The sequence below is a fragment of the Salmo salar genome, chromosome 04 (genome assembly GCF_965601325.2).
Source record: "Salmo salar chromosome 04, fSalSal1, whole genome shotgun sequence".
NCBI classification, from domain to species: Eukaryota; Metazoa; Chordata; class Actinopteri; order Salmoniformes; family Salmonidae; genus Salmo; species Salmo salar.
Genome location: NC_138294.1, coordinates 70,059,905 through 70,082,394, shown reverse-complemented (window position 1 = coordinate 70,082,394; position 22,490 = coordinate 70,059,905). Strand labels below are relative to the sequence as shown.

The 22,490-nt window shown below is 41.6% G+C and overlaps 1 protein-coding gene and 1 long non-coding RNA gene across 2 annotated transcripts in view; one reads left to right on the top strand and one right to left on the bottom strand.

Moving 5' to 3' along the window:
- The window catches only part of LOC106603675 (uncharacterized), a 34,625-nt gene extending 16,495 nt beyond the window's left edge, over positions 1-18,130 (bottom strand). Inside the window, exons 1-2 of the long non-coding RNA XR_001328469.3 lie at positions 17,833-18,130; positions 13,967-14,027 (exon numbers count right to left, since the gene is read on the bottom strand). This is a non-coding gene — a long non-coding RNA (uncharacterized LOC106603675). The remainder of the gene's footprint in view (positions 1-13,966; positions 14,028-17,832) is intronic.
- A 95-nt stretch (positions 18,131-18,225) lies between these two features.
- The window catches only part of LOC106603676 (protein turtle homolog B), a 200,400-nt gene continuing 196,135 nt past the window's right edge, over positions 18,226-22,490 (top strand). The window contains exon 1 of the mRNA XM_014197639.3: positions 18,226-18,534. Within this exon, the coding sequence (XP_014053114.1) occupies positions 18,471-18,534 (64 nt within the window). The 5' untranslated portion in view covers positions 18,226-18,470. The remainder of the gene's footprint in view (positions 18,535-22,490) is intronic.

Genomic DNA, 22,490 nt, shown 5'->3' with positions numbered 1-22,490 from the left:
TGCTTAACACTTTTTTGCTTACTACATGATTCCATATGTGTTATTTCATAGTTTTGATGTCTTCACTATTATTCTACAATGTAGAAAATAGTAAAAATAAAGAAAAACCCTGGAATGAGTAGGTGTGTCCAAACTTTCGACTGGTACTGTATCTGTTTTTTAAATGTAAAATCCATATCAATCCAAATGCTAAAGTATTTATATGGGGGAACACGTTAAATTGGAGAACCATCTAATAAGTGAACATCTAATACATTTTTACGAGAGTTTAAAAGCAACATGAATTTTGTTTTGCCCGTATTAAGCACAAGTTTTGAATCAGCAAGAGATTCCTGCATAGCTGTAAAATCTGACTGTCGTTTTGACACAGCCAGATCAAAAGTCGGGGTGAAGTTTAAAAATGTTAAAAAGATTGACCAATGGTGTTTATATAAATAGTGAAGAGAATAGGTCCCAAAATCGACCCCTGTGGTACATCTTTATGCACATCAAGAAATTCAAACTTTTAACCTCATTATTCACAATGGCCTGAGATCTGAAACGATGAACAGGTGTTAGAACTCAGGCCTATTGAGGACAACTTTGTCAATAAAATAGAATGATTAACAGTATCAATAGCTTTTGACAGGTCCACAAACAAAGCAGCACATTTCATTTTAGTGTCTAAAGCATTGACAAGATTATTTAACAACTAAAGTGGTTAATGCTATGCCCAGGCCTAAACCCTGATTGGTTTACATTCAAAATACATTTCTCAGATAAAAAAAGGATTTGAGAATCTTAGCTCGACAAGGAAGCGTTGAAATGGGGTGATTAATTATTATGATCCCTACTATCCCGCCCTTATGGAATGGAAGCACGAGCTGATTTCCATACTTTTCGAATATTTTCTGATAACAATGTTAAATGTGAGTTATTGAGCCAACAATGATGTGCAGGATCCAATTAGTCGGCTTCTGTAGATTTCTTGTTGTCCATTGCTAGCAAAGCATCCATGAGTTCTTTTTCTGTAAATAGCCTAAAAGAAAAGCTTTGACTATCATTTCTCTGATGATTTAACAAGTTTCCCCTATCAGCATCCAGCCCAATATCATTGTGAATAGGCTTAGAAGTGCTTTCAAAGAGAGAGCCTGCTGAAATAAAATGGGGATTCGGTAGTGAGAACCCTTCAGGGATTTGACAGGTTACAGAGTTTAGCCGGGTTCCCATTACAATCTGAAATAGCGGTTACATAATAATCAGATTTAGCTTTTGATTTTTTTATTTTTTTTTACACAATATTTCCTCAATCTCTTAAAAGCTTCCCAGTCTGTGCCTAAGCCTGTGTTCCTGACCTTGACCCAAACATCATCTCTTTTATGAATGACTTCTGATAATTCTGCAGAGTACCACGAATTCAATATATATTTAACGCTAAATTCTTTGAAGGAAGCATGATTATTCACAATAGTATTGAAGACCATCTGCAAACGAGGCTCAAAGCTAGATCAGGTTCAAGGATAGCTGAAATACAATCAAAGTCACTAAAATAAAGATTGTGTAAAAAAGACAAGGCTTAGATTTTGGTATTCTCACATCTCTAACACATTGGATAAAAGTAGAGACTCAGCGCTACAAAATGGTATATCATACACTGCAGTTGAGGAACAATGGGAAAGTAATTCTGCTTTGAAAGTGTATAAACTTATAACCCCACTTTTTAGAAAATGTCCCTTGAATGTTTTGGTACACCTACTGATGTCACGCCCTGATCTGTTTCACCTGTCTTTGTGATTGTCTCCACCCCCCCTCCAGGTGTCGCCCATCTTCCCCATTATCCTCTGTGTATTTATACCTATGTTTTCTGTCTGTCTGTTGCCAGTTTGTCTTGTTTGTTCAAGCCTACCAGCAGTTTTGTGTCTCAGCTCCTGCCTTTTCCAGTTTCTCGGTTTCTTGTCCTCCTGTTTTTTATTTTTACTATTGCCTGCTAAACAGAGTGAGTAAAGTAGTGTAGTAAACAACCAAAGACTTCAAGACTAAAAGTGGTGAAAGTAGTACCACACGATAAGGAAAAACTCCAGGAAAAAATACATTTTATCTAGTCCTTGGCCTATATCCTAATCTAATTTTGAAAGTGTCCATTTAAAATGTTGTATAATTATTAGATGATGCTTACCCAGACACTTGTCTAAATTGATGGGTCATGTGAAAGAAATGCTATAACTACCCCCCCCCCCCCAGCCACATCTAGCTACGTGGATGGGTCACTATTGTCTAGACATGTGCACATGTTCATGAAATACAATAGATGGCCCCCAGACACACCTGGCTAACTTGATGGGTCATATAATCATTCTCTTGCGACGTGGAGTCTTTTGTTTAGACATGTAGCTATCTAGCTAGCTAAACAATGATCCATAATCCCAACCCATAGCTACAGTACAAACGGATTGTGGGATGAGGGCTAAATAAAGGGTGAGTAATCATGGAGATAATGATGACCAGGTGTGCACAATGATGGGGAGCAGGTGTGCGTAATCAGTTTCCAGGGCCGGTGGTTAGGCCGCTAACGTCGCGCGCCGGAGAGAGGGAGCAGGAGTAGGCGTGATGCTAGCCACTGTGCTGGAGTATGAATCTGCAGGTAGAAAAAGCTAACCAACTATACTGAACAAAAATATAAACACAACATGTAGTGTTAGTCATGTTTCATGAGCTGAAAGATCCCAGAAATGTTCCATATGCCAAAAAAATGTATTTGTGACTCGTTTCAGGAAACTAGGCATGTCGTACGTCACTACTTCACGAGAGGCATTTGAAGGTAAACTTCTTTTTTATATATCAAAATGGCAGAAATGCCGCCTGGAACATGTGAACTTGCCATCTGTAAATATAATAAAATTGTTAAATTACGAGCCTAGTTGGTTTAGCCACAAAAAAAGTCAGGGACATTCCCACTAGCCATGATTGGCTAAGATAATGGATGGGCTGGACATGCTGAGAGATGAGTTCGGATTGGGTAACAAACATTTCTAAAAACCTGTTTTTGCTTTGTCATTATGGGGTATTGTGTGTAGATTGCTGAGATTTTATCAATTTTATAATAAGGTTGCAATGTAACAAAATGTGGAAAAAGTCAATGGGTCTGAATACTTTCCGAAGGCACTGTAAATGCCGGCCCTTGTGCTCAGAGTCCCTTCTCTTCTGCCACACACCTATCAAAATGGCTCTGATCTTACATTTGTCCTCACCTCTACCCAGTGGAACATTAATATCAATTATATCTCATTTCAAAGCTCTTTTGTCTAATTGGTCTACAATTTAATTCCCTTACACACCCGAATGTGCTGTGACCCAGCAGAATCTCACTACTACACCCATTCTCTCAATTCTCCATAATAACATGAATACCTCCAATAGTAGGTAACTCTTATTAGATTTACCAGATGATAAACTATTCAATACAGACAGAGAATCTGAGCATACTATAATTCTAACAGGATGTACATCCTCCACACACTAGAGGTCAACTATTATCGGCAACAGTTCAACTGAGTATACTGACAGTTCTTCTGTTAGTCTTCTGCACATCAAATTCAGGAATGTAAAATGCCAGCTCATGTGCGCCCACTATCTGGGTCCTTGGATCCATCTGTGAAAAGCTGTAAAAAAAAAGCCTAATTACAGACACATTAGAAATAGTGGCTATTTGGAGACTAAAACCCTGACCTAGTGAGATAAACATGGAGGAGACTTAATCAAGCTAGTCGTCGAGACTACTTGTCTCTTTCTCTCTTGGATCAAAGGTTAAAAAAGTTTTAATAGGAGACAGAATGCGATCGGATCATCTAATTGGCATTCACAACTCTTATAGATGTTCCCACATGTATGGGGATATTGGAAATTTAATCAAAGTTTACTGGAGGACAACTTATTTTTAACTAAGACAAAATAATTTACAACAGAATTTTTCCAGTATAATATAGGTTCAGCAAATCCCACTTATTGTTTGGGATACCTTTAAATGTACCTTCAGAGGTAATTCAATAATATATCATAACCACCATCGATGAGACATTACTGTGCAGCCGTCTTCATCGACCTGGCCAAGGCTTTCGACTCTGTCAATCGCCGCATTCTTATCGGCAGACTCAACAGCCTTGGTTTCTCAAATGACTGCCTCGCCTGGTTCACCAACTACTTCTCAGATAGAGTTCAGTGTGTCAAATTGGAGGGCCTGTTGTCAGGACCTCTGGCAGTCTCTATGGGGGTGCCACAGGGTTTAATTCTCGGGCCGACTCTTTTCTCTGTATATATCAATAATGTCGCGCTTTCTGCTTGTGATTCTCTGATCCACCTCTACGCAGACGACACCATTTTGTATACTTCTGGTCCTTCTTTGGACACTGTTAACTAACCTCCAAATGAGCTTCAATGCCATAGAACACTCCTTCCGTGGCCTCCAACTGCTCTTCAATGTAAGTAAAAATAAATACAAGCTCTTCAACCAATCGCTGCCCGGCCCTCTAGCATCACTACTCTGGACAGTTCTGAATATGTGAGCAACTACAAATACCTGGGTGTCTGGTTAGACTGTAAACTCTCCTTCCAGACTCACATTAAGCATCTCCAATCCAAAATTACATTGAGAATCGGCTTCCTATTTCGCAACAAAGCCTCCTTCACTCATGCTGCTAAACATACCCTTGTTAAACTGACTATTCTACCGATCCTTGACTTCGGCGATGTCATTTACAAAATAGTCTCCAACAGACTACATCCAGTTTGCTGAGTAGAGTATCACAGTGCCATCTGTTTTGTCACCAAAGCCCCATATACTACCCACCACTGCGACCTGTATGCTCTTGTTGGCTGGCCCTCACTACATATTTGTCGCCAAACCCACTGGCTCTAGGTCATCTAAGTCTTTGCTAGGTAAAGCCCCGCCTTATCTCAGCTCACTGGTCACCATAGCAACACCCACCCGTAGCACGCGCTCCAGCAGGTATATTTCACTGGTCATCCCCAAAGCCAACTCCTCCTTTGGCTGCCTTTCCTTCCAGTTCTCTGCTGCCAATGACTGGAACGAATTGCAAAAATCATTGAACCTGGAGACTTATCTCCCTCATTAACTTTAAGCATCAGCTATCAGAAGCTTACCGATCATTGCACCTGTACACAGCCCATCTGTAAATAGCCCACCCAACTACCTCATTCACATATTGTTATTTTTTTTTTTGCTCCTTTGCACCCCAGTATCTCTACTTGCACATCATCTTCATCTATCACTCCTGTGTTAATGCAAAATTGTAATTATTTCGCCACTATGGCCTATTTATTGCCTTACCTCCCTTATCTTACTACATTTGCACACACTGTATATAGATTTTTCTATTGTGTTATTGAGTGTACGTTTGTTCATCCCTTGTATATCTCTGTTTGTTGCACTGCTTTGCTTTATCTTGGCCAGGTCGCAGTTGTAAATGAGAACTTGTTCTCAACTGGCCAACCTGGTTAAATAAAGGTGAAATAAATAAAAAAATACATACAAATAATAAAAAAGCAGTTTCTGGCTAGAGTCAAGACTAACAAGGGAAATCCATGAACTAATAGTACAGGTAGATGGCAATAAAAACAATACTACAGATACTAAATAAGTTAGAGGAAAAAGAACCTTAGGAACTTATTAAATAACAATCTAATGTAATCTATTACAAAAATAAAGCAAACTGGATGGAATATGGAGAACGCTCAAATTTCTTCCTGACTCTCCATTACAGGAACGCTAACAAAAAGAATTTGCAGAAACTCATTACTGAAGACGGAGTCATCTATGACTCTCCGAATGATATTTTAAAAGAGAAAGCTAATTATTTTAGTCAGATGTTCTCTTTTCCGTCTCAACCTCTCCCACTGAATTAAGATTACGGTAAGAAATTATTTCCAAATAATATAAAAAAATGGAAAATTAACAAATGTGTAACGGCCGTCGTATGAATTGGACCAAGGCGCAGCGGGTTGAGTGCTCATTTTGATGTTTATTTTAAATAACCACGAACACTTCACGAAAACAAGAAAACGGACGACAACATAACAGTTTGCAGGCTAACCCTAGCAGTGCAAAACAACCTCCCACAATTCCCAAAACAAACATACTCCTAATTATAGGACCTTCAATCAGAGGCAACGATAACAAGCTGCCTCCAATTGAAGGCCCCAATCCCAATTACTAAACATAGAAATAAACACCCTAGAAACAGACATAGAACTAAACCAAAAACCCCGGAAACATAAATCAAACGCCCCTCTACCTAAACACACACTCAAAACCATATAAAACAAATACCCCCTGCCACGTCCTGACCCAACTCTAATTACAAATAACCCCTTTACTGGTCAGGACGTGACAAAATGTACAGAAAGATCAGTGCGAAGGCCAAATTACAGAGGAATAACTGAGGCTATTAAATCCTTTCAGTCTGGAAAAACCCCAGGGCTTGATGGCATACTGGTATATCAAGCCTTTTTTGATATAATAAAAGCTCCATTGTTAGATTGTTTTAACTACTCCCATAGAAATGGTACTGTCACGACTTCCGCTGAAGTCGGTACCTCTCCTTGTTCGGGCGGTCGACATCACGGGTCTTTTAGCCATTGCCGATCCACTTTTCATTTTCCATTTGTTTTGTCTTTGTTTTCTACACACCTGGTTTCTATTCCCCAAATACATGTTCATTATTTAACCCTCTGTTTCCCACATGTTAGTGTGCGTGTTTGATTGTTCATGGCGGTACTTGTCGGCTGGTCATGTTTGCCGGGTTATGTATTTACGCCTGTTATTTTCGAGTGACCGGTATTTCTCCGCACTTTGAGTATTGTCTGTATACTGGTGCTGTCGTGGAATTAAATACCTTGTACACTCATTTCTGCTCTCCTGCGCCTGATTCACTGCACCAGTTAACCACCGACTGACATGTAGTCTGTCAGGTACTCAGCAGGAAGGTCTGATTTCTCAATTATTAAAACAAGACCCAGATGGCAAATATAAAGACCTGGTCTATCTAAAAAAAAAAATGGAGGCCCCTTACACTTCAAATACTAGCAAAATGCATAGCACTCAGAATTAAAATGGTTTTAACAGGCATTGTTCATCCTGATCAGACAGGTTTTTACATGGACAATACATTGGAGATAATATACAGAAATAATAGAATATGAAACATTTAAGAAGCCAGGCCTGGTATTTATAGCAGATTTTGAAAAGGCATTTGATAAAGTAAGACTGAATTTTATAAATGCCTGGATTTTTTTCAATTTCGCTAATTCTCTAATAAAATGGGTAAAAATAATGTATAGCAACCCCACGTGTAAAATAGTAAATAACGGCTACTTCTCAGAGTTTTGAATAGTCAAGAGGAGTTAAACAAGGCTGTCCGCATTCACCATATCTATTCGTTATGGCCATCAAAATGCTATCTATTAAAATCAGATCCAATAACAACATTAGAGGATTAGAAATCCAAGGCTTAAAAACAAAGGTGTCCATGTATGCCGATGACTCAAGTTTTATATTAAGTCTGCAAGCTAGATCCCTGCAATGTCTCATTGAAAATCTAGATAACTTTTTTGTACTCTCTGGACTAAAACCTAATGATATGTGTACACTATTACATATTGGACCTTTAAAAAATACAACTTTTACATTACCCTGCAGTTTACCTATAAAATGGGCTAATGGTGAAGTAGACATACTTGGTATTCATATCACAAAATATACTGCTCAAAAAAATAAAGGGAACACTTAAACAACACGTCCTAGATCTGAATGAAATAAATAATCTTATGAAATACTTTTTTCTTTACATAGTTGAATGTGCTGACAACAAAACCACACAAAAATAGTCAATGGAAATCCAATTTATCAACCCATGGAGGTCTGGATTTGGAGACACTCAAAATTAAAGTGGAAAACCACACTACAGGCTGATCCAACTTTGATGTAATGTCCTTTAAAACAAGTCAAAATGAGGCTCAGTAGTGTGTGTGGCCTCCACGTGCCTGTTTGACCTCCCTAAAACGCCTGGGCATGCTCCTGATGAGGTGGCGGATGGTCTCCTGAGGGATCTCCTCCCAGACCTGGACTAAAGCATCCGCCAACTTTTGGACAGTCTGTGGTGCAACGTGGCGTTGGTGGATGGAGCGAGACATGATGTCCCAGATGGGCTCAATTGGATTCAGGTCTGGGGAACGGGCGGGCCAGTCCATAGCATCAATGCCTTCCTCTTGCAGGAACTGCTGACACACTCCAGCCACATGAGGTTTAGCATTGTATTGCATTAGGAGGAACCCAGGGACAACCGCACCAGCATATGGTCTCACAAGGGGTCTGAGGATCTCATCTCGGTACCTAATGGCAGTCAGGCTACCTCTGGCGAGCACATGTAGGGCTGTGCGGCCCCCCAAAGAAATGCCACCCCACACCATGACTGACCCACCGCCAAACCGGTCATACTGGAGGATGTTGCAGGCAGCAGAACATTCTCCACGGCGTCTCCAGACTCTGTCACGTCTGTCACGTGCTCAGTGTGAACCTGCTTTCATCTGTGAAGAGCACAGGGCGCCAGTGGCGAATTTGCCAATCTTGGTGTTCTCTGGAAAATGCCAAACGTCTTGCACGGTGTTGGGCTGTAAGCACAACCCCCACCTGTGGACGTCGGGCCCTCATACCACCCTCATGGAGTCTGTTTCTGACCGTTTGAGCAGACACATGCACATTTGTGGCCTGCTGGAGGTCATTTTGCAGGGCTCTGGCAGTGCTTCTCCTGCTCCTCCTTGCACAAAGGCGGAGGTAGCGGTCCTGCTGCTGGGTTGCCAAAATATGCATATTTATTGCTGCGGTTTACCCCAGCTGCTTTGGCGGAGGTTGTTGATATTATTTAAAACATTTCTGGTATCTGAACTGGTTGTGTTAGGAGATCTAAATATTGATTGGCTTACACATGCCTCAGACCAGTTGAAGAATGTCCATCTTGAGTACAACTTGACTCAGCTGATAAAGAAACCCACTCGGATTAATGTAAAAAACCTGAACTCCTCATTGATTGACCTCATCCTGACTAACCATTCTCATAAGTATTTGGCTAGTGGTGTTTTTGCAAATGATATCAGCGACCACTGCCCTATTGCTTGGATTAGAGATACCAAATTGAAAAACTCTAACCCTCGTATAATTGTGAAGATTTTTTTTTTCATTCTCTCCCAAAGCTTATTCAGAGCTTTTTTTTCTACTAGCTGCATACCAGACCCTGTTTGACACTTGAATTTTTATCATCCAATTTTACCTCTCTGGATGATAAACATGCACTTTCAAGCGACTCAGAGGCAAAAACCGAACTAACCCATCCTACTCTCCTGTACTCTCAGACCTCTTGATAAGAAATTAAGCCTGGGCCAAGGCTAGACAAACTGGCTCGTTAGCTGATTGGCAGCTATTTATGCAATTGAGAAATAGGACAGGAGGCAGAGGTGAGGTGAGGTTCGACTTCAAACAAGGAAGCAAAATAGAATCCATCGTTCTATATTATGGTAGGATGCTGGACTGTGATCGACATGGATGATAGTTCTGATGGTACGGGTGGGAATGATGGAAATCATGGACCTGGATGGTCTGTGTTGAAAAGTAAAATAAAAAAATGGCCCTGCTATAAGCGCTGCTGGCAGCAGTGGCAGTTCTAGTGTTGAGACCGTGAAGAGGGTGAAGGTAGTGGAAAAACAAAAGTAATGATGTGTTGGATTGGAAAGTCGTAATCATGTTTGATGTGACCACAGGGTCTCATCTACACCCTATTCGATTAACCAATGCTGTTAAGAGAGGGGAAGTCACATTAGCCCGGTTCATTGGAAATGGTATGCTGTTATTATTTTGTGCTGACCATGTTCAGCAAGGGAAGATTCTGGAGAAAAAAAACTCTAACGGGAAAGAAAGTCACAAGTCATGTCCCTGGAACTTCGGCTAAGCTGAGGTTCCACTATCTATGTCCATAGATTATATTAAAGAAAATGTAGAGGGTGGGGGCATATCGTGATATAACTGTCCCATATGAATGTGTGATGACTCAGGTGTGTGCTGCTTGTGTGTTTGCCAATTCACGGGCTGTGCTTGTTTCGGGAGGTGCGGTGCAGGCTGTATTTGCGAACTCACTGTGGCTTATAGCAAATTTTTTGTAAATTCCTGTCAAGAGAGACACGGAAGCCCAATTAGCCTGCTAGCCTGTAGTCACTCACCAGTACGACAAACAGAGAGAACTTGCTCACTATATGGATCCTGGCTGCACATACACTATAAGAGCGGGGGATGACCATCTCGCAAGGTGGTGCTGTAGAAGCAAGCAGTAAATTGCGGGGCAGTGAGCCAAACACCTGTCAACAAGTTGAAAGGTAGAAGGAGCATTCTCTCACCAACGAACAGGGTGGCGTGATCGAGCAGCGTGGCGTGAACAATACATCATGTCAGATCACTAATCTGCGTGCCAATTATGATTATTTTTATATGCACATTTTCGTGGAAAAGTTTAATTTAAATAATAATGTTTGTTTCTCAATCATTGTCATGGGGTAAATCATCAATCTGAATAAAGTTACAATTCAACTAATGCGAGAGCACCAGCCTCTGCCAAAATATTTCACATTTTGTTGTTACAGTCTGAATTTAACATTTATTCAATTTATTTATTTTCTCACCCATCTACACACAATACCCCATAATGACAAAGTGAAAACTTGTTTTTAGAAAATGTTGCAAATTTATTTAAAATGAAATACATAAATATCAAATTTAAGTATTCACACCCCTGAGGTAATACTTTGTAGAAGCACCTTTGGAAACGATTACAGCTGTGTCTTTCTGGGTAAGTCTAAGCGCTTTCCATACATGGATTGTGCAACATTTGCCCATGATTCTTTTCAGAATTCTTCAAGCTCTGTGAAATTGGTTGATGTTCATTGCTATGCTCATTTTTATTCCAGAACTTGCCATAAAAGGGGTTGAACACTTATTGACTCAACACATTTTAGCTTTTCATTTTTAATTAACTTTGACATTATGGGGTATTCTGTGTAGACCAGTGGCAAAAACTCTAAATTGTATGAATTTTTTATTCAGGCTGTAACACAACAAAATGTGGAAAAAGTAAAGGTGTGAATACTTTCTGAAAAAGCACTGTAGGCCTAAAGCCGACAAATAAAAACAGTAGAAAACATCCTGATGAAAATTCTGGTTCTTTCAATCGCATTTCTCTCTACTTCATCTGTCTGCCTCCCTTTCTATTTGTCTTGACTTGAGCTATTGCTAGTGAAGTGCAATATTGTATCAAATCAATCAGCATGGGTCTGGCCTGAAGCTGTCCCTAGAGAACTTGCAACATTGTATCAACTAGCCTATTCTGGTTCCTCAGAGTTTCTCGCACCAGTGGGCTCAGGACAGACTGCTGTTTTTTTATGATGTTTCCATTGGATATATGAGAATCAGATCATGATATTTTGCTCTTTCACACCGAGGCTTGGTGATTATCGAGGCCGGGAGAGTGTTGGAAAGAATGTTCAGATACTGCGAGGAACTATTATTAATTGCAATGGATGTAAAAAACTGTCTTTGCTGACTTACTCAGTGAGGTGAAGAAAAAAATTAGAGAAACTCAGCTTATTAGTGGTGGACGTGGTGAGTTAAGATGATCAGAAATTAGATATCCCTAAATGGGCACTTTCCTACATTTGCATGCAGCAGGCCAGGTAGGCCTACTTCTATGTGTTCTCAGCCGTAGGCTCCCTTAACGAGAAACCAGAAACATGCTCATTGCTTACATGGAGCACTCAAAACAAAAGACAATGAGAAAATTTACAAAACTCGTAAATCATGAATGAACCAAAACTTGTTTCTCACAAGTGTGGCAGGTTGTGAACTCTGCAAACAACGTTTCCACTCTAATAATGAGAGAAGTAGGTAAATTACTGTAATTAATACTTTCAACAACTGACACTGACTCTTACCAAACTAGGTACTGCCATTATTTGTATATTACTCAATCAGCAGGTCTTATTTTATATCATGCCTATTAAAGAGTGCATTTTAATCACGTGTGCTGTGTGTTTACAACGATTGTCTTTTACTTAATTTCTGACGTGAAATTTAATGGCATGAACTATTTGCTTGCTTGCATGGTGGGCTGTGATTCCCCAGATTGGTATGGACTACATTAGGGATGGCCAACTGGCGGCCCGCGGTTTTGAAGGCCCTCTGATCAATTCTCCCCCTCAAAACAGAGGTAGAACACACCAGTTGTAATTTCGAAATTCTGTTGTGCTTCAACAGTTTTTCTCTTGTTATGTCAGTCATTGATTGTCACTCAATTAGCCCATGTCAGCTAGCATTTTTTTAATTGTCAAATTCGTCTAGTGGTCAGCTATCAAAATTTGTAGTAACCAAGGTTGAATTAGAGCCCAGGGTGTAACGCGGGTCGTATAAAGGGGACGTGTAGAGTGCTCATATTTACTTTAATGATAACACTTAAAACAAAAACAACAAAATGACAGCCAACAGTTCCATCAGGTGATACTCACAAAACAGAAAACAACTACCCACACCAACACAGGAAAAACAGGCTGCCTAAGTATGGCTTCCAATCAGAGACAACGATAGACAGCTGCCTCTGATTGGAAACCATACCCGACCAAAACATAGAAAACAAAAACATAGAATGCCCAGCCATCTATCACACCGTGACCTAATAAATAGAAAAACACAGCTCTCCTAGGTCAGAGCGTGACACAGGGAGAACCCATTGATTTTGTTAGTCAATCTCACTCAGATCAAATAAAAAAACTGCAAACATTTCTCTCCACCCTATGGCACAATTATTTATTTAACCAGGTAGGCCAGTTGAGAACAAGTTCTCATATACAACTGCGACCTGGCCAAGATAAAGCAAAGCAGTGCGACAAAAACAACACAGTTACACATACAGTGGGGGAAAAAAGTATTTGATCCCCTGCTGATTTTGTACGTTTGCCCACTGATAAAGAAAGGATCAGTCTATAATTTTAATGGTAGGTTTATTTGAACAGTGAGAGACAGAATAACAACAAAAATATCCTGAAAAACGCATGTCAAAAATATTATAAATTGATTTGCATTTTAATGAAGGAAATAAGTAAATAGCCCACGGGTGGGTGTTGCTATGGTGACCAGTGAGCTGAGATAGGGCGGAGCTTTACCTAGCAAAGACTTATAGATGACCTGGAGCCAATGGGTTTGGCGACGAATATGTAGCGAGGACCAGTCAACAAGAACATACAGGTCAGTGGTGGGTAGTATATGGGTCTTTGGTGACAAAACGGATGGCACTGTGATAGACTGCATCCAATTTACTGAGTAGAGTGTTGGAGGCTATTTTGTAAATGACAAAGTCAAGGATCGGTAGGATAGTCAGTTTTACGAGGGTATGTTTGGCAGCATGAGTGAAGGAGGCTTTGTTGTGAAATAGGAAGCCGCTTCTGGATTTAACTTTGGATTGGAGATGTTTAATGTGAGTCTGGATGTGTAGAATTGCAGGACATAATGCTGTAAAACTGCTCATGTTCCTCTCCACCACATGGCAAAATGAGTAGAATTGCACTAAATTAACTCTAAAATTAAAGAATTTGCATGAAATGAGTTATAAAATAGCTAAATCTTCTCTTTGCCCCATGGTAAAATGTGTAGAATTGCAGCAAACTAGCTTTAAAACAACATTTTCTCTACACCCCATGGCAAAATGGGTAGCAACTGCGGCCCCTCATGATGAGTAGAGATTTTTTGTGGCCCACACTCCCATCAATGTTGCCCATTCCTGGACTATATTGACTTGAGACATCTGTTGCCAATTCCCTATAACCTTCTCACTCCAAGAACTATATTGCTAAACACGCCCCAGAACAAGCGTTAAAAGGAACTTACCTTCAGGCACCATTCGGACCGGGGACCTCTTGACATCCACCTTGTTGCTGCTGTTCGCCTGCTGTGGGAAACAGACACATCACAATGCTCTCTATAGCACTTCTAAAGGAAAGTACATGTTTAGAACGTGTGAGTGTGACTCCAATTGTTGGCCAGTACATGCTCTAATTTTATGTTTTGTGTCCCCCGCAACTACAGACACAGGGGCCATGCCCGACGCAGCTGCGAGAGGCTACACCCAGCGTTAAAACCCAGCAGGCCCAGCATAGAGCGAGAGAGAGCCCCGCAAGTAGCCACTGAACCAGTCATTGACTACCGGACTAGCTATCGAGTAACGACCCATGCTTGGGAGGAAGAGCTGAACCCTGTTTGGGTAGAGCCAAACAAACAAACCTATGCCAACGCTTTGTAAGTGAATCAACTGCTGTGTTAGTTTCCTCGGTGGTCATAGTTAGCCTATAGCCCTAAATCCTAGCTCCTTTATACGTTGTGATACTGTGTATTGTCATTGTTGTAAAAGCTGAATTTATAATAAAGAACCTTTGATTGTACTTTGGCTTGTCTCTGTGGTTGAGTTTGCCGTAGGATTATAGAACTCTGTTTTTGACACTGCATTAACATAAATGAATGGAACCAAATTCCGGGGATTACAGGTACATTTACTAAGCCTACTGGTGACATGTAATGGGAAATCGATCAAAATAAACAAAGGGCAAACAATTCACACAATGAATGCGCAAGAATTTGCGAAAGACGCGCGAGCATCCGAACAGTGGGAGTTGTTGTCCCAAAGAATTGCATTAGAATATTCTGGACAGATTTTGGTGAGTGAGCCCTTTCGCTTCGCTTCTTCCTCTCTTCTAAATCTCAACGGACAAAGCACCAGAGCGAGCAGAATGGCGCCCCTCTGTCTTACTATATGTAGCTCATGTATCTGATGCTGTCTGGACAGAAATAGTATGACATACCATAGTATTTTTGTCCAGACAGCATCAGATACATTGTCTTCCCCAGGGATGGGGGGGGGGGGGGGGGGGGGGTATGTGTGTGTTATAAAAATGAAAAAAAATAAAAATCTTCTCTGCCAATGGCTAAATCTGTAGAATTGCAGCAAACTAGCTTTAAAACACCAATATTTTCTATAAACCCCATGGCAAAATGGGTAGAATTGCACAAAATTAACTATAAAACAACAACAACAAAAATTATCCCGGAGAAGCAACTGCAGACCCTCATAAATTCAGATTTTTGTGGCCCCCACCCCCATCAAAGATGCCCATCCCTGGTCTACACATACTGAGACAGAGGGGCACTGTTTCGCTCGCTCAGACGCTTTCTCTGAGATTGATGTGTCTTTCTGTCTGCGCGCGTCAAATAAATTATCAATATTCTATTTGGAAGAGGCAAGGAAGTACAGTAGGGCGGGCCAGGCCCCCTAAGGCCCGCCCATAACTCTGGCCCTGACTGTAGATTATTACACTATCACAGATTATCATGAAAAAGACACATTACTTATTCAAAATTCGTGAGAGGCAAAGGGAAAAAGTACATTTTTTTCATGTCCACCACATGATTTTCTTCATAACTCATACGTGTCCAGGATGCGATTTTCTTCATAACGATTCCAATTTGTTTTGGCTAATGTTAGCTAGCTAGGTTAGCTTGGTGGCTAACATTAGCTAGGCTAGGGGTTAAGGTTAGGGGTTATGTTTAGGTAACATGCTAGCTAAGTAGTGAAAGGGTTAAGGTTAGGGCTAACTTATGAAACAGTACTGATTCCTTCCCTCTCCTTGCCCCAACCAGGGATCCTCTGAACACATCAACTGCCTCTCACCTATTGCTCCACAAAAGCTGCTGCCCTTGCAGAGTAAGGGAAACAACTACTTCAAGGTCTCAGAGCAAGTGACGTCACCGATTGAAACATTAATAGCGTGCACCGCTAACGACCTTGCCATTTCATACCCGTTACGCTTACATGCTAGCTAAGTAGTAATAAGAAGTTGCTTATTAGCTCAAATGCTTACGTGGTCCATCATGTGATTTGAACATGCAATGTTTGGGTTGCTAGACCTTCGCATTATACATCCACCCATCCTCCCTGACCAACCATGATTCTATCATTTTTGTCTTAATTAACCTACTACCTTTATCTGTGATTAACCACTGCCCAGTACCCAACAATTGGATGTTCCGGTTTTCTGGGGAAATGTAAAGAGAGCCTGTGACGCGACTTCCGCTTTTAGACTTTAACAAGACGACAATCCATCCTAAATCCTCCTCCACATTTACTGGATTGGTTGAACAGTGCAGAAGAGAACCTCCCCTGACAGTTTTTATTTTTGCCATCAACACCATATGTAGGGGATCTAGTTTCAGGCGTTTCTTTTATGCATCCCACGTTAGGTTAATCTGTGATTGAAATGCAGTGTATACACATTTGTGTGGTGGACACAAAAAATTGTCTGTCACGAATTTTCATAAGTAATTTGTCTATTGCATGATAATTTGTAATAGTGGGTTGTATCATTAGGCAACCAGCTGAATATTAATCATTCCTTTAAAAGTTCAGAGCTTGTTAAATGGCTTTATACTGTACAATCAATCACGTTAGGCTAACAGTGTGCAAGAGTAAATCTTACATAATGACACGTTGGATTAGGTAAAATATTTAGTTTTGTCACTTAGTTGAAAGGCCTGTAGTTTTGTAGGGCAATAAAAATTATATATTGTCATGCATTAAACTTTATTTGTCCACGGTCCCCGGTCCAAATGCATTTTGATGCCAAAGAATTATTGGGCCCAGCACGTAGAAATAAACATTGAAGATGAGAGAGACAGTGCATCTTGGATAAGTGTCAACCTGAGTGCTGCCCAGCTGTAAAATGTCATATAGAGGCTGGCATAATTGAGGGTCAGAAAGCATTGGCAGTCCACCAATGCTTCCATTAAAAACGTCTGAAATAGCAAACCATTCCCACTGTACTAGGCCTAGTAGCTATGGAAGAAAGTGTCCATAATTACAACTGAAGGATTTACTGTTGTTTGCATAGTGCTACTTTGCAAATCATACACAATTACTTCCCTACTTATTGTTTTAACACTTTTAATACTAATATCTTCTCCCAATAGTTTAGAAATTGTGTATTATGTGGTTTAAAATCAAATACACTGGACTAAACATATATTATTTAAAGCTCTTATGATGGTATTTAAACCCTCACGAGTAAAAAAAAAGCTCATTACTACAGATTAATTGGCACGTGTTTACGTTTCAAAGTGTGTTCTGCATGCAGGCTACACTAATATACTGTACCTCTGAAATCTTCTGTCCATACTGGTAACACATTCGTCTAGATATGCATTCATAAAGCCTTTAGAATAGCCTACATAGGACATTAACCAATCATATGGTATTGTACACACAACACAATCAAAAGCTCATCAAATAATGTTGTAATTACACCAATGGTTAATAACTTATTACAAAAGTATAATAGCCTACTACGACTGGTGGGCTAACTATTAGAATAGCTATTCTCTGCGGTGGAGATACAGAATAGTTGAGCGCAAGAAATGACAATTTGACCTATGGAAAGGGGAACTATCCTCAGAAAACATGAGAAACTATCGAGATGTGTTCTTCACGGACTTATGGGCAGTATCGTTGGACGTTGGTGTAGCTCTACTCAGGGCTATATCAGAATGACGCATGTTGCGCTTCGGTTGATGGCAATGTTGCATTTATAGTTCCATGTAGGAAGTAATCCAATCTTCCTGAACGCCATGAATCAGTAGAAAATATTTTAATTAAAGTCTGTGTCAATAAACGATTAGTGTATGATAAAGTAGCACGGTGGACCGCTCACCGTCAAGAGTAGGCGCGCGCGCAGGTTCCACCTGCAAGTCGCCTCATTGTTTTTGCATCAAGTCCCATGAAGATGTAAGACATATTTGGAATCCTAACTCTCCGCTCGTGTTAGTGAGTGCAATTATGTTTGCCATAGGTCCTGGATCGAATATGCAAGTTCCTCTATCACTGTTATTGCGCATGATTCTGCGGCTCTTGTACAACTTCACGCTCCAACTCACCTTGAAACAGGGCTCGTCTGGTATTCTGGTAGTGCCTCCAGAGCGACAGTGGAGAAACCAATCCACGCCCCAAACCCTCCCACACTCACCAATAAAAATAATGCGGAGGCGGATCTAATAGCTATATTGTCATTCTTGGTCTCACGGTAGATTTGCCATCTAGCCTCGTCTGCTCTCCTCTCAGTGTTGCAGGTGCTCTGTCTCAGCGAGAGAGGATGCGAAAGGAGTGCAGGGGAGGGATAGAGAGAAGGAAAGCGCCGGTGAAAAAGTCAGCAGTATGGTGCAGGGCATGATTCAAATGATATCAACAGCAGCAGATAGCGCGTTCATTGACATGGGGGCTCCGCAATGAAAGGTTTATTGCAAGGGACACTTTGAGATATGATGAGGTTTCTTTCTGGTTGGCAATAGTACTATGATTTGGTATGTGGCCACTTTGATAGCAAGTGTATTCAGCACCCGAGGAACGGCAGCTCAAGGTGAGTTGAAGTGCAATATTTTATACTGCTTGCTGATCAAGTTTTATTGTGGATATGTTTAAAAGGGTATATGGCTTTCAGAATGATTGGTTGTTTGCCTGTCGTAAATGTTGTGCACAAGTAATTAACAGAAGTACGCAAATTGAGATTATTAAATTGGATATTCAATGTGTTTGAAGTGCATGCACCTGTTTCGAAGTGTCATGTTGCAACCTGGTCTCAAATCCAAGACACTCCATTTAGTATGATATGTTTGGTTGAATGATGAGATGAGCACAAATTAGGAGGAAAAGTAATACAAATTCATTTAATTATGAATAGCCACTCCGTGTCCTGTATCTAAATTAGGATAATGGGGGTGGATAATAAGAAATTAACAGCACTAATCATGATATATATCACTAATATATCTAACAATATGGTTTGGGCATGGATTGTCATGCTGCTATAAACTCATTTGATTAACCCTATTTAGGTAGCTGCAGAGGCGCAGGCAAAGCACCATCCTGATTCTCAATAGTGTTGTAAGCTACAGTAAGCATACTGACTGGTCTATAGCTTTTTGTATGTTTAAAAACACATCCACAATTCTTAGTGGTGTTGTAAATGGTTAGTTCAGTGTGTTATAGATTCTAAAACACCCGTCCTGTAGAGTTTCCTTTTGATTTCCTTCATCGCAAAATGCAGGCCTACTTGTATGTTTGTGCTACCAACTATGGTGATACATAATGTCTTGCCAATACAGGTAAATACAGGTAAAGTGATAAATGGATACATTTTCATCCCAATATACCAGTCTCATATATGGACTCAATTAGCCCAGTACTTCCATATTTGTCCACTGGGTGGAGGGATTTTTGATAGTATCAAATTGCTGCAACATGGTACATTGTACAGTATGTTGAAGTATGGTCAAACATGCTCAAGTAAGTTTATACTGCATATATCCATTGATAGTTGACAGTTCATTTTTGGATTGATAATCAAGAGGTCGAGTTTACTTTGATAGTTAGCCTTTGCTGCTGTGTAGATAATAGTTACACGTAGCCTACAGCATTCATTACAATAGTAGTATATCTTCCTCTCACATGTAGTCCCATTCAATGCAGTATCAGCCAGGCAGGCAGCAGATGGTTGTCATTGCCAAGAAGACGAGGACAGTACAGTGAGTGACGCTGTGCTGCTGGTGTCATATGCCTCTGGGCGACTGAGGACTGACTGTCTGTCACCTTGCTCTGCCGCTCATGCGCTCCTCTGCATATGTTCCCCGTCTCCGGCGTTACAGACAGTCACTGAGCTCTAGAGCTGTACACTCACATACACACACACCAGCAGAAGCTGGCTGTACTAAGTTCTTCTGCCCGAACGCTGCCATCTCAAGCTGTCAGCTGGCAAACGCCACCCTCGACTCTGGCCAGCAATAACCCTGGACACAAGCTCTGTCTTTCTGCCCCCCCCGCTAATCTGTTACTCTCTCCCTGTCTTAAGTCTCATCTACTGTCTTTGTCTACTCCTCTCTCTGTCCCCCCCCCCACACCCTCCATCTCTCCCCCGTTCTTTGGTCAGGTGCTTTCTCTAAATTCTCCTCCTCTCTGCCTTACTCGCTTCCTCTGTCTGTCCCTCCTTCTGCCTATTTCCCTAGCTCTCCACACAAACTCAACACCCCCACCACCATTTAAGTTGGCTGGCTCTAAGCAATATGGGATGGCAGAGTGGGGGGGCGTGGGAGCATGGAGAGCGTTGTTAATGGAGGCCTGAAGGGGTGCACGGCAATCATCTGCTAGTATCCACACTCCACTTGTTACGTCCCCCACATAGCCCCCCTGAGGGAATAGTGAGTCTTTAACCATGATATGAGCATATGCCCACTAACAGGATGGCACACTCCCCCCGTTAAACTGATTATGACTAAGCTGTGAGTTAAATGCCACTCTGGTGCGCAACCATAATGCACATGGCACAGGTACAGAGTGGCCGGGTTGTGTTGGGTCAAGGGGCGGGTTGGAACATCACTTGCCCCCCAGGATCGTTTCTCAGGTCTGTGTGTGTGTGTGTGTGTGTGTGTGTGTGTGTGTGTGTGTGTGTGTGTGGTGTGTGTGTGTGTGTGTGTGTGTGTGTGTGTGTGTGTGTGTGTGTGTGTGTGTGTGTGTGTGTGTGTGTGCGCATCTGTGCATGTATTTGTGCTTGCATGAGTGGGCTATATGTCTTGCGTGTGTGCGGACCGGGGAGAGTAAAGAGTGTAAACACACAGGAAGAGATTTAGTTAAAGGCATAACGTTAGAGATTTCAGTTCCTAATACTTATACTGCCTCACAGGGCCATTGCAAAAAAAATACACTGCTCAAAAAAATAAAGGGAACACTAAAATAACACATCCTAGATCAGAATGAATGAAATAATCTTATTAAATACTTTTTTCTTTACATAGTTGAATGTGCTGACAACAAAATCACATAAAAATAATCAATGGAAATCCAATTTATCAACCCATGGAGGTCTGGATTTGGAGTCACACTCAAAATTAAAGTGGAAAACCACACTACAGGCTGATCCAACTTTGATGTAATGTCCTTAAAACAAGTCCAAATGAGGCTCAGTAGTGTGTGTGGCCTCCACGTGCCTGTATGACCTCCCTACAATGCCTGGGCATGCTCCTGATGAGGTGGCGGATGGTCTCCTGAGGGATCTCCTCCCAGACCTGGACTAAAGCATCCGCCAACTCCTGGACAGTCTGTGGTGCAACGTGGCGTTGGTAGATGGAGCAAGACATGATGTCCCAGATGTGCTCAATTGGATTCAGGTCTGGGGAACGGGCGGGCCAGTCCATAGCATCAATGCCTTCCTCTTGCAGGAACTGCTGACACACTCCAGCCACATGAGGTCTAGCATTGTCTTGCATTAGAAGGAACCCAGGGCCAACCGCACCAGCATATGGTCTCACAAGGGGTCTGAGGATCTCATCTCGCTACCTAATGGCAGTCAGGCTACCTCTGGCGAGCACATGGAGGGCTGTGCGGCCCCCCAAAGAAATGCCACCCCACACCATGACTGACCCACCGCCAAACCGGTCATGCTGGAGGATGTTGCAGGCAGCAGAACGTTCTCCACGGCGTCTCCAGACTCTGTCACGTCTGTCACATGTGCTCAGTGTGAACCTGCTTTCATCTGTGAAGAGCACAGGGTGCCAGTGGCGAATTTGCCAATCTTGGTGTTCTCTGGCAAATGCCAAACGTCCTGCACGGTGTTGGGCTGTAAGCACAACCCCCACCTGTGGACATCGGGCCCTCATACCACCCTCATGGAGTCTGTTTCTGACCGTTTGAGCAGACACATGCACATTTGTGGCCTGCTGGAGGTCATTTTGCAGGGCTCTGGCAGTGGTCCTCCTGCACCTTGCACAAAGGCGGAGGTAGCGGTCCACGTCTCCTGATGTACTGGCCTGTCTCCTGGTAGCGCCTCCATGCTCTGGACACTACGCTGACAGACACAGCAAACCTTCTTGCCACAACTCGCATTGATGTGCCATCCTGGATGAGCTGCACTACCTGAGCCACTTGTGTGGGTTGTAGACTCCATCTCATGCTACCACTAGAGTGAAAGCACCGCCAGCATTCAAAAGTGACCAAAACATCAGCCAGGAAGCATAGGAACTGAGAAGTGGTCTGTGGTCCCCACCTGCAGAACCACTCCTTTATTGGGGGTGTCTTGCTAATTGCCTATAATTTCCACCTGTTGTCTATTCCATTTGCACAACAGCATGTGCAATTTATTGTCAATCAGTGTTGCTTCCTAAGTGGACAGTTTGATTTCACAGAAGTGTGATTGACTTGGAGTTACATTGTGTTGTTTAAGTGTTCCCTTTATTTTTTTGAGCAGTGTACTTCAGTGGTATGTATACACATTACAAAAGAGCAGATTGGAGAGAGTGGGCGACTGTTGATGACCTCACAGAAACC